The sequence below is a fragment of the Pituophis catenifer genome, unplaced genomic scaffold (genome assembly GCF_029215685.1).
Source record: "Pituophis catenifer annectens isolate HBS135680 unplaced genomic scaffold, rPitCat1.0.hap2 SCAF_13, whole genome shotgun sequence".
Lineage (NCBI taxonomy): Eukaryota > Metazoa > Chordata > Lepidosauria > Squamata > Colubridae > Pituophis > Pituophis catenifer.
This window is the reverse complement of record NW_027256893.1, coordinates 4,831,743-4,844,431: the sequence shown is the minus strand read 5'-3', so window position 1 is coordinate 4,844,431 and position 12,689 is coordinate 4,831,743. Positions and strand designations below refer to the sequence as shown.

The 12,689-nt window shown below is 44.5% G+C and overlaps 1 protein-coding gene across 1 annotated transcript in view; it reads right to left on the bottom strand.

The window, feature by feature from the left end:
- Positions 1–1,181: 1,181 nt before the first annotated feature.
- DRC7 (dynein regulatory complex subunit 7) overlaps positions 1,182–12,689 on the bottom strand; it is a 48,921-nt gene continuing 37,413 nt past the window's right edge. The window contains 5 exon segments of the mRNA XM_070952979.1: positions 1,182–1,512; positions 3,765–3,904; positions 5,210–5,404; positions 8,175–8,285; positions 12,200–12,310. Of these exon segments, the coding sequence (XP_070809080.1) occupies positions 1,419–1,512; positions 3,765–3,904; positions 5,210–5,404; positions 8,175–8,285; positions 12,200–12,310 (651 nt within the window). The 3' untranslated portion in view covers positions 1,182–1,418.

Below are 12,689 nucleotides of genomic sequence, written 5' to 3'. Positions count from 1 at the left end.
ACCACTTACCAGGGGAAAAAAGTGGTGTAATAAAGCAATATTAATAACTTGTATGTTGCATAAGTCATAAATGTGCATAATCTGCACGTTTAGCTAGAAACATAGCTGAGCAATACTGAAATCCATCTATTGGAAACACACCCCTAACTTCTCCATTTGAACTGGAAGCCCGCAACAGGATATCAGAAGGCGGACTTCTGGTTGAAGTCAACTCGTGGGATGGGTGTGACACTAAGTGTCTAAAATTTTCACTTACGCTCTGATTTCAGCAAATGGCCCTGGACTCCCGGAAGCGATGGGCACAGTCTCAGAAACTGTATTGGTTTTCTTTTCAGAATCCCCCTTTCCGCCCCTACGTTAGCTATAGATAATCCTTGATTTATGACCACAATTGAGGTCTGAATTTCCATGGATAAGCAAGGCAGTTGTTTGGCGAGTCATGGGCCATTTTACGATCTTTTCAGCAGGATTATTAAGAGAGTCACTGCCAGTTGTTAAGGGAATCACACAGTTTTTAAGTGACGCTTGCATTACCCATTGACTGTGCTTGTTGGAAGCTGGGAAGGTCGTAATTAGCATTCACATGGCGTAAGCATCAAAATCTATGCCAGTTACCAAACACCTGGATTTTGATTGTGTGACTGTGAGGATGTCCTTACAGTCGTAAGTGCAAGGACTGGCTGTAAATCACTTTTTGCAATGCTTTTAAAGGAAAGGGAGTACTTTGGATTGAAATTTGATATTAAGTTTATTGTTGTACAATCACGTGAAATCGTTTCAAATGGCATCGACTCAAACAAAATTGAAAGCTTTAATGATGAAATTAGAGAAGGGAAGAATTAAGACAACTTGTAGGCCAAAGTACTCTCTGATCCCATTGAATACATTGAGATAGGACATGGCTCCTGTCACTGGGAGTAGGAAGCATAACAATTTAGAACAGACTCTGAAAGAAAAGTAGAACATGCAACAAAATATGATGATGGAGGAGGAGGAGGAGGAGGAGGAAGGAGGAAAAAGAAGAGGAGGAGGAGGAGGAGGAGGAGGAGGAGGAGGAGGAGGAAGAAGAAGAAGAAGAAGAAGAAGAAGAAGAAGAAGAAGAAGAAGAAGAAGAAGAAGAAGAAGAAGAAGAAGAAGAAGAAGAAGAAGAAGTAGTAGTAATCTGAGAGTTTTACTATCTTTCACCCATATATCTAGCTATCAAAACCCAGAGGTTTTAAATTGTTGCTCCATTAAGAGATTCAAAGAATTAAAGTTCCTTCTCCTTGATGCTTTCTTACCAGAAAGTTGCAAAAGTGAGGAAGAGAGGAAGAAAGTGGCCTGAGAAAAATAAAACGTTCTTCAAAGCTATTTGGAAGTTTCATGAACTTCATCTGGCTTTTTTGAGGAGCTCTTCCCAGCAATGATTCATGGAAGAATTAAACGTAAAATTTGAGATGTTCAGAAAGACGAGGATCTTTAGAAAGCTTCTCTTCCAATGCTATGTATTTCAGCGGTGCTCTCTCTTTATGCCTGGGGAAGAAAGACAAACAATTACTGTTCCAATTCCACTAATTGTGAGTTACCAGGAATTTTTATTAGGTTATAAAGTATTATAAAATACAAAATGCAAAAGCAAATAAGAGGACAATGAGGGAGAAGGGAAAAGAAAAGTGAGGAAGGGTAAGGAAAGAAAAAGAAAAAGAAACATTGACTTCCGACTCTCTCTTTCGCAGTAGAATAAGGCATTCACAACAAATCAAGACTTTTTGTTTTACCATAATAGCATGAACCAGTCATTTCTACAAAAGTCTACCAATCAATCTGTGAAACCCAAAATCAAAGTTTCGTTTTTTTCCCACATCAAGCACGAAGTTCAGAGGCGGTTTCCGTGTGGAAACAAAAGTATTTATGTTCTTTTCTTTAATCAGTTTTGCCAGTGTGTTATCAGTGATGCTGACTGGGGTCATGACGTAAGTCATATCTAATGGCTTAGAAATCATAAACATAGCATGAAGTACCCCTTGTTGTCACTATCATTATTTTCATTGTTAAATAGACCTCTTTCTAAAATAGCCCCCCCAGGGAACAAATCAAATAATGGATCGTGTTTATTCTAGATAAGAAAAAATTAAAGATTAGACGTATAGTAGATGTGATAGTCAAATATCTCGATAGCTAACCACAAAAACCAGATTAATTCATTTCTTGATAAATGCAGATTTGGGGTCAGATCAGCAGATCAGCGCAATACGATTAAGAATCAAACCAAATTATGGTTGGTGGTTTAGGGCTTTTTATTGGTGTTGTGAGCCACCCAAAGTTGTGTTTCAAGATGAGCAACCACACACATCAAAAATAAAATAAAATAAATCTTATGATACTTAATAAGGTGGCTTGACTCACAATCTGAAACCATCCATAGGCTGAGTAGCTACCCAATGCCATTTTAGTCTAGTCTAGCAGATGGTGTGAACACAGCCTGGGATTTAAGTGGACGGACAAAGGGAAATGTTTAGGACATCCGAGATGTTCCTAACCCACTTCTATGTGTCACCATGTTCAATTCCGGGAGCTGAAGTCCATACATCTACAAGGTTGAGAAACACTGACTTAGACTTTCCTTTGATCTAGATGACCTTCAACAATCCTTCTTGTTGTATGATTCTGTGAAACTAGAGCAGTGTTGCTCAACCTTGATGTCTTGAAGATATGTGGACTTCAACTCCCAGAATTCCCCAGCTGGCTGGGGAATTCTGGGAGTTGAAGTCCAAATATCTTCAAATTGCCTCGATTAAGAAACACTAAACTAGATGAATGTCCTTAAGGAGAATTTCTTTTTAGTGAAAATGTGGTGCTATTCTTTGCACTAACTGTGCTAGAGTTTGCAAAGGTTTAGACTACTTAAGTTTAGTCTACTTTAGCCTAGTCTAGTCTGGCCTCTCTAAAAAAGTTCAACAATTTGAACTTAATAGGGTAGAGAGGGTCTACATGTTTCAAGGACCCAGAATTCTACTTTTGTTCCTACATTGTCTGGGCCATTGTCCCATTCACACAAGTTGCATCCCTTTCTGGATCGGGACACCTTACACACGGTCACTCACGCCCTTGTCACTTCCCGTCTGGATTACTGTAACACTCTCTACATGGGGCTCCCCTTGAGGAGCACCAGGAGGCTCCAACTGGTCCAGAATGCGGCCGCACGAGTGGTTATGGGAGCGACTCGTCACTCCCGGGCATCACCTCTCTTGCGCGAGCTGCACTGGCTCCCAGTGGTCTTCCGGGTGCGTTTCAAGGTGCTTGTCACCATCTTCAAAGCGCTCCATGGCTTAGGACTGGGATACCTACAGGACCGCCTTCTACCACCAATTGCCTCCCACCATCCGATATGCTCTCACAGAGAGGGCCTCCTCAGGGTGCTGTCGGCCAAGCAATGTTGGCTGGCGACCCCCAGGGGGAGAGCCTTCTCTGTGGGGGCTCCTGCCCTATGGAATGAGCTGCCCCCAGATATAAGAAGGATCCCCGACCTCCGCGCCTTCCGTCGTGCTCTGAAGACTCTATAGTTCAATCAAGCTGGCCTGACCGAATAAATTAATTTTAATGGGTTTAAATTGGTTTTAAAGGGGTTTTAGCTAAGGGTTTTAATAATGGCCAAATTGCTTTAATTTATTTTAACGGTTTTTAATTTTTGTGATGGGTTTGTTTTAATATGGCTGTACACTGCCCTGAGTCCTTTGGGAGAAGGGCGGTATAGAAATGTAATCAAATCAAATCAAATCAAATACCTGCTGAGTCGTAGCTCCAAAATGCGGATGCGAAACATGGCCTCTGAGCAGTAGTTCAGGTAGGCGTCTTCGTCCTCCAAGGTCATGCTGAGTTGGTTCTGCTGGTACCACTGCTGCTTCTTCTGGAGTTCTTGAGTTTCCTATGCAGAGAGAGAGAGAGAGAGAGAGAGAGAGAATGGCTGGGTTCACACTGCAGGCAAATCTTCTCCATGAACAAAAGACAAAGGATGTGAGCATGCAACAGGCAAAGCCTTGGAAATAAACCATATTCCAGTTTCATGGACTGCTCGGGTTCAGATAGTACGCAGACAAGGACTAGGTTCCACGGTAGGCCAACACAGAACAGGCCAACCCCACTGTGGCCTGGGCTAATATATGAGTGAACACAAGGGTGGGATTGAAAAATGTTAGCAACCTGTTCTCTTGCTGGGTGGGTGTGGCCATGGGGGGATGGCCTACTCTGCCTCCTGCACCACGGTGCTGGGGGGGGAGCGTTTTCATCCTCCACAGGCTCCGGAGGTTTTCCTCGAGCCTCCGGGAGGGTGAAAAGGGCCTCCCCCGGGCTCTGGAGGCCCTCCGGAGACCAGAAATGGGCCTGTTTCTGGACTTCTGATAGGCCTGTTTTTCGCCCTCCCCAGGCTCCGGAGACTTTTTGTGAGCCTTCAGGAGGGTGAAAATGGCCTCCCACTCCAGCTCTGGAGGCCCTCCAGAGGCCAGAAACAGGTCCATTTCTGGACTTCCGGAACTTCCAGGAGGCCCATTTTTCACCCTCTCAGAGCCTCCGCGTGGGCCCTGCACTTACCTCGCATCCAAAACTGGCTGAAGTGGGAGACTCTCTGCAGCAACACAAACGTTCATTGTATGTATCCAGCCTGGGGGCCTTAGTTTGACGACCCCTGGTTTAGTGCAATATAAAAAATGCAAATAATTTTCCCTGCGGATCACCACAATTTTCTCGTGGACCACCAGTGACCGCTGCTCTAGATAAAACAATGAATATTCAGACAGCCTGAATCAAAATATCTGGAGAGTTTGGCCACAAAAAAAAAAAAAAAAAAAAAAAGTAGAGATGCACTTCTCAATGTCACTATCACTATCTTGACTTTTTTGACCATTTCCTGCAGACATCCTTGTTTGTAACCAGTGTGGTAGCAGTTGAGGAGATAAAGAAATGGAACCAGATTTATGGAACCTGAGTGGCAGCATGAAGCTTTGGGGATCCCCTTGCCTTGGCCATACTCCCATAGCCCATCCTTCCCCTTCCATAGAGAAAAGCCAGTGAAGACTTCCAACTCTAGTTTTAATGGTTCCAGTGTTTTACAGAGACATCAACAAGAACCCCTGGAGAGCAGTTGGGTCCATAAGACGTAGAAAGGTCTATCTAGGGCAAGCCAGCTCTCGGATTGGGCCATGGAAAGTCAGAGGTCCAACGACCACCACGGTACCTTCTCAAATCGTGCTTGAATGAGGTTGGCCTTGTCAACAAGACGATGCTTGAAATCGTTCAGGCAGTCTTCTTTCAGGCGCAAAGCGAGCCACTTGGTCATCTTCTCAATGCCTCCCACCTGAATCAGGAAGGGGGCCAGGTAGTCCAGCTCCTGCTCCACTTGGCGCTGGCGCTCCTCTTGCTGTAGGCGTTCCTGGGGAGAAAGGGACAGACCAGTATGGTTGATGGGGGGCTTGATGGCAGCCCTACTGGGTGGACCAGACCGCAAAATCAATTCCACAGAAAGGCTAAAACTACTTTTATTGAGACTGGCTATAACCACAGAATTTTGCAAGGCTGATTATGGTGTACTTTCTCTTTCTTCTTATAGAATCATCAATTGTAGAATCCTTGGGCTGGAAGCAGTGGTGAAATCTAAAATTTGTTACTACCGGTTCTGTGGGCATGGCTTGGTGGGGGTGGGCGTGGTAATGTGACTGGGTGGGCATGGCCAATTTTTTTTTTTTTTTACTTTTAAAAATTTTTTCTACAACCTCTTTGGAAAAGAGTTTGTAAAAAAATGCTTTCAAAAGGCTCTGACGATCCCAGCTGAGTTGCCTAATCAGTAGAGGCTTTTTAAAAAACTCAGCTTGAATTGTCAGAGGCATTTAAAAGAAAAATAGGGTTTTTTTTCTTTTAAATGCCTCTGATGATCCAAGCTGAGTTTTTTAAAAAGCCTCTGCCAATCAGGCAACTCAGCTGGGATCTTCAGAGGCATTTAAAAGAAAAAAAGGGTTTTTTTTTCCTTTTAAAAGCCTTTGACGATCCCAGCTGAGCCGCGTGATCATCAGAGGCTTTTTTTTTTACTTTTAAAAGCATATTTTGGCCAAAGAGGTTGTAGAAAAAATGCTTTTAAAAGTAAAAAAAAAAAAAAACCTCTGATGATTGGGCGGCTCAGCTGGGCATGGGGGGCGGGGCAGAGATTTTTGCTACCGGTTCTTCGAACCACTCGCCTCCATCGCTACCGGATCGGGCGATCCGGTCTGAACCGGGAGCATTTCACCTCTGGCTGGAAGGCAACTTGGAGGTCTTCTAGTCCAGTGGTACTCAACCTGTGGTCCATGGACACCTGGGGGCCCCACGTTGTCATCACGGGGGGGGGGTGTCTGTGAAGGCTTGAAGAAATGTTTTGATTTAAAATTTGGGAGTCTGTGGCCATGGTCCGTGGCCACAAAAGTTATTCAAAGGGGGTCCATGGCAAAGAAGATGTTGAGAACCACTGTTCTAGTCCAACCTTCTGCCCAAGGCAAGAGGCTTTATACCAGTGGTGAAATCCGAACCGGTTTGCTACCGTTTCACTGGCTGTGTTATGCGTGCTAAATGTGCGCTGCATGTGCATGCGCAGGGTGCACCAAATGCACGCTGCGCGCACACACATGTGCAGTGCATGTCAAAAGGAAGCTTGGGAAGGTAAGTAGAAGCAAGGGGGGGATCAGCTGTGGCGCATGATTTAGCGTCGCTTTCTAGCAAAGCTAAATCCCGCGCCATAGCTGATCGTTGGAAATATCGGCTTGGAGAAACCGGTAGCTTATTTTAACTACCGGTTCAGTTTTTATCATTACCGGTTTGACCGAACTGGAGGGAACCGGTAGCATTTCACCCCTGCTTTATACCAGGGGTGTCAATCACAAGGCTCAAGGGCCATATCCAGCCCACTATGTGGTTGGCCTGGCTTATGGGGCTGTCCTGGAAAATGTAAGGGGCCAGCCCGCGTCACTTCCTCCCGGTCTACCCAGTGTGAAGAGGAAACATCGGGACAGCGTAGCTTCGGCTCAGTCTACCCAGCACGAAGAGGAAACATGCCAGCAGTTTGGGGAGTGGTGTCAAGCTGGCCACACCCACCCAGTTGGCCACACCCACCCAGTTGCCCCCCCACCCCCGAGATCAACCATAGCCCTGATGTGGCCATTAATGAAATTGAGTTTGCCACCCCTCCTTTATACCATCTCAGACGAAAATGGATCAGTATTTTAGAGAAGTCTTTGTCTTGGCCCCTTCTTCTTGTTGTTGTTGTTTAGACTTCAAAAAAGCCTTCAGTTCCTTTTGCCTAGGTAACAGGTCCTATGTATCTCCATCAAGATCATTTCCCCTACTCTCTACAGCAGAGGTGGACACTTTATGACTTGTGGACTTCAACTCCCAGAATTCCTGAGCCAGCAATGCTGGCTTAGGAATTCTGGGAGTTGAAGTCCACAAGTCATAAAAGGACCATTGTTCCCACCCCTGCTCTACAGGAACCAAGAAACTCAAAACCACCACAGATTCCGCTGGTGTCATCCTGGCATCCCAGATGCACAAAACTGTGCACTTGGGAAAGAGAAGAAGTATTCCTGAAATATTCAACATTCAAAACAGGGAAGCACCCTGATATTTGCGGTAAAACAGCCAAATTTTGACAGCCATTTTTTTTCCTTTTTATCGTTTTTTTAAAAACTTTTAACCAATTATTAATGAATTTGTCTGCTTTTAACTTGCACGATTAAGAGCTTGCTGAAAATACCCAGAAATTTTGCTGCAAGAATTTGACAACCATAGCCCTATATTATTACCCTATATATAACCCTATATTATTCTGGTGGGATAATGAGGGAAGCAGGTTTGCCTTCCAAATGACTTTCTTCCCATTTTCCTCTTAAAACCACCAGAAAAATTGGTGAATTCAGGTTTTTCACTCCAATTCCTCCCGTGATATCATTGCGACTTTGTGCTACACCCAGAATTTTGGGAGGTATTTATTATTCTTGGACACACAAATGTTGCCTGTCCTTATGCCATAGTCCTCCTGACCTTCTCAAGAACTTTGAGATGACAATTAACATGCCAAGAATTCCAATATTTCAATCCCTAATTCCCTCTATTGTTTTGATAATTTCCAAGGATAATAAATACTGTGTAGGTTCGATCCAAAAGAACCTCCAGCTTACTATGGTTTCACGATGTTCTTTACTCTTCTCGTTCCTTTCTGTGTCATAAATGGAGACACTCAACTTGCTAGCAGTTTCTTCCTCTCCTCGAATCCTCAGAAGCTCCAGGACCTTTGGTGGGATAGAGATATCAGAGATAGATGGTTGACCATGGAAAGCACCCCATAGACCATCTCATTCAACTTCTGCAGATGCAGGAAAACCAGTTTGTCAAGATGGCCCGGCTAGAGACTTAGGAAAGCGAGACACTCAACTCCACAATTGAAGTGAAAGGTTAACTTTTACTAAGTTCAAGCGGTTACAGCAAAAGCAAAGCTGGATCTGAATATTCTCGCACAAAGTCTACAGTTTTCCCTTCTTCCTTGGCTTCCTCTCTCTGAACAATCTATCAATCTCCAATTCTGTTCCTTTCCAATGTTTTGCGAACGGCTCCAAGGTTTGGCTCCTTTTGGTAGTTTCCCATTCCCTTCTCACGGCTCGTCCATAGTGGGCTGGTTTGTTCTGGATGGACACCTCTGGTTCCTATCTCCCTGCCATTCCCCCCTTTGCTTCCCCATCATCATCCGTCCCACTCAGTTCGTAAAGAAACTGCTGTAAGTTGAGGATCACTTGTAAAACTCTCTACCCATGCATCTTATGATTTTGATAAAAAACTATACTAGAACCCATATGATCTCTTTGCAATGAACAAAGGCATAAGGCAGGATCCCATCTGGATCAGTCACCGGGACCAGAGGTTTAGTCTTTCAAGCTTTCGGACACACGCTGAGCCCATCCTCAGGAAGCTTCTCTCTAGCAGAGCAGGTCATAAAGGGGCCATATTTGCCCACCCCTGTGCTAGAGGGAACTTCCCTGAGGATGGGCTCCAGCACAAGTCCAAAAACTCGGAAGCTTGTAAGACAAAACCTCTGGCCCTGGTGACCGATCCAGATTGGATCCTGCAACATTATCCTGAGACACGTATATTTACCGTCATACACTTAGGACCATATTTTGAAAGCATTATACCCTGTGAAACTAGATGTCCATTTGCAACCTTTAACAGCCTTCCCATTTGTTAGCTTCCATCCACATTGGAAAATAAAAACCCATTATGATGGCTGAAAATAACTCCCAACATTTACATATATGGAATGCAAATGGTCAGGAAAGTTTAATCTACTTTTCTTGTATTATGTACCCCTGGGGTCCTTGGTGCTCCCTGAGCTTGGTGGTCATCTTGTAGGTGTTTCATTACTAAAGCAGGGATGATGCAACCTTGGTTGGTAATGAAACATCTGCAAGAAAACACCAAACTCAGAGAGCACCAAGGACCCAACAATTCAACCCTGAGCTACTACTGCAATGCTCTCTATATGGGGCTCCCCCTGGGGTGCATCTGGAGGCTCCAGCTGGTCCAGAATGTGGCTGCCTGGGGGATTATGGGAGCGACAGGGTGCTCCCATGTGACACCTCTCCTGCGCGAGCTGCACTGGCTCCCGGTGGTCTTCCAGGTGCGCTTCAAGGTGTTGGTGACCACCTTTAGAGCGCTCCATGGCTTAGGGCCGGGTCTACGAGACCGCCTTCTGCCACCAATAGCCTCCCACCAGCCAGTATGCTCTCACAGAGAGGGCCTCCTCAGGGTGCCGTCCGCCAGACAATGTCGGCTAGCGACCCCCAGGGGGAGAGCCTTCTCTGTGGCGGCGCCCACCCTCTGGAACAACCTCCCCCCAGAGATACGCACAATACCAGACCTCCGGACTTTTCGTCAGGCCCTGAAAACTTATTTATTTCACCTAGCCAGGCTGGCTTGATCCCATTGTTTCAGTTAAATTGAATTGATTTTAATTGGGTTGTTTTAAATTGTGGCCAAAAATATTTAATTATTTTTTAAACTGTTTTTAAATTTTGTATGTTCTGTTTTTATTCTGGCTGTTCACCGCCCTGAGTCCCACTGGAGAACGGCGGTGTACAAATTAAAACAAATAAATAAATAAAAATAAATATTCTCTCTTATTTCACTCGTTCAGAAAATGGGATCTGGAACTGCACAGATGTATTATGCTAAACAGGGCTCTCCAAAATTGGCAACTTTTAAGACCTGTGGACTTCAACTCCCAGAATTCTCCAGCCAGCATAGTTTTTTAAGAGTTGTGGACTTAAAGTTGTCAACAATACACGAGCAAATAATAGATACAAACTCAAGGTAAACCGCTCCAAACTCAATTGCAGAAAATACGACTTCAGCAACAGAGTGGTCAATGCCTGGAATGCTCTACCTGACTCTGACCCAAAACTTTAACCTTAAACTGCCCACTGTTAACCTCACCCCATTCCTAAGAGGTCTGTAAGGGGCATGGATGAGTGCACTAACGTGCCTACCGTCCCTGTCCTAATATTCCTTATTATTTCCTCTTTTCATGTATTCAAATTATGTTTATACTTTTACCTGTTATCTTATATATGCTTGACAAATAAACTTATGATTATGATTATGTTTGTAGAGCCCTGTGCTAAAATATTACATAGTAGAGGCTCCACAACCATTTGCACCACTCAGGTGACCCTGAGGACACAGATAAACCTCCCAGTGCTTCAATGACCCTCTGAAAGGATGCAAAGGACCAGCTGTCTGCAAGGAATATCAATCCTTCCGTTTCCCTCCATCCAGTCAGAGCTGAAGAAGCTTCTTGGATGAGAAGCAAAACGTCTTCAAAAGAAAAAACCAGAAGGTCCAGTTGCCTCCTGAAAAAGCATATCTGGGACAACCATGACCTGGAGGACTGAGAATCTCCATAGACATTTGAGATTAGAGGTTAAAGGGGGAGTGGGATGGCGAAGGTCATATGATTGGAAAGAATGAATGATCGAAAGAAGTTCAAGATTACAGATTCCTTCTTGGGGAAACAGGAACTAATAAAGGTAAAAGTTCCCCTTGCACATATGTGCTAGTCGTTCCCGACTCTAGGGGGCGGTGCTCATCTCTGTTTCAAAGCCGAAAAGCCAGCGCTGTCCGAAGACGTCTCCGTGGTCATGTGGCTGGCATGACTCAACACCAAAGGCGCACGGAACGCTGTTATCTTCCCACCAAAGATGGTCCCTATTTTTCTACTGGCATTTTTTACGTGCTTTCGAACTGCTAGGTTGGCAGAAGCTGGGACGAGTCATGGGAGCTCACCCCGTTACGCGGCACTAGGGATTCGAACCGCTGAACTGCTGACCTTTCGATCGGCAAGCTCAGCGTCTTAGCCACTGAGCCACCGCATCCCAGTGTCAAGTGGTAATATCAAGGGGTAATTAAGACAGAAGCATGAAGCAATGAGCAATTACTTCTCTACTAACATGCTCACCTTTTTCCCTTGGTATCGTTCCCTCGCCTCACCCTCCGCCTTATCTCTCCGTGTTACACTCTATCAAATATAGGCTCGCATTTATGAAGGCACAATTTAATGTGATCCCCTCGAATGTCCTCGACAGTAGGCTCTTGGCGGGAGTAAAATCCATCTATTGTACATGTGATGGCCGATCCCCGGAATCTCTGTTCCACATTACATTCGTATGTCCCCACCATCGAGACATAAGATCAAGATTCATTTCTCCTATTTCCCAGAGATTCCCTGGTTCACCCGATCTGTTCAGCCTTTATTTCCTACTCCAGGACACAGACCCCAATATAACTTCAAAGGTGGCAAAAAAATTTGCTGTAGTCGTGGCTGAAAAAAAACAGGGGAAGAGACGGGTAACCCCTATGGCAGAGGATCACTAGTATTGACAGTACAGATTGTATCTGAGGCAGTAGATGGTGTACTGTCACATGATCTATTCATATTTGTAAAATATACTCCCCTTCTATGTGTATTTTAATCTGGTCTCTGACCGCAATAAAAGCTTACTTTCTTACTTCTCTACTAATGCGTGCAAACACAGGGTAGCCAGGGAAACTGGGCGAGGGTACGTTCAACCAGAGAAGCTTACCAGAAGGCAGGGCTCTGTACACCATCACTACCCACCCACCAGCAATAAAAAAATTTCTCCCCCACCAATACCTCTATCTCAGATTCCCACACTAGATGCCGGGAACGTTTCTCATCTTCAATGAGCTGCATCAGCATCTCGTAGAGATGGAACAATTTCTTTTCTTTCTCCACAGGCCCCGCCTGAGAACAAAATGGACCCAAAAGTAGATTTATGAACCTTAAAATAGATTGGGCAAAGTAGATTCAAAGCAGATTCAGAAACGAGTCAGCCATTTGCTGAGGGGGAGAACAATCTCAGTGCTCCTGAGATCGCTGGGCTGTTTTCTCCTTTCTGTGTGCCTGTGTTTTTTTAAAAGCAATATTTCCAGAAATGATCCCCACCTTTATATTCCATTTGATCATAAAATGTATATTCTATTTTTTTTTCTTCTTCCATTCAGTTAGGTCTAGAACTCATAGTCCGCAGGTTTTTAGCCTGATGCCTTAAGATTACACCACAATGGCCCTTCTATAGCAATAGCCTTTAGACTTATATACCGCTTTGTGTGGGAAAGAATAG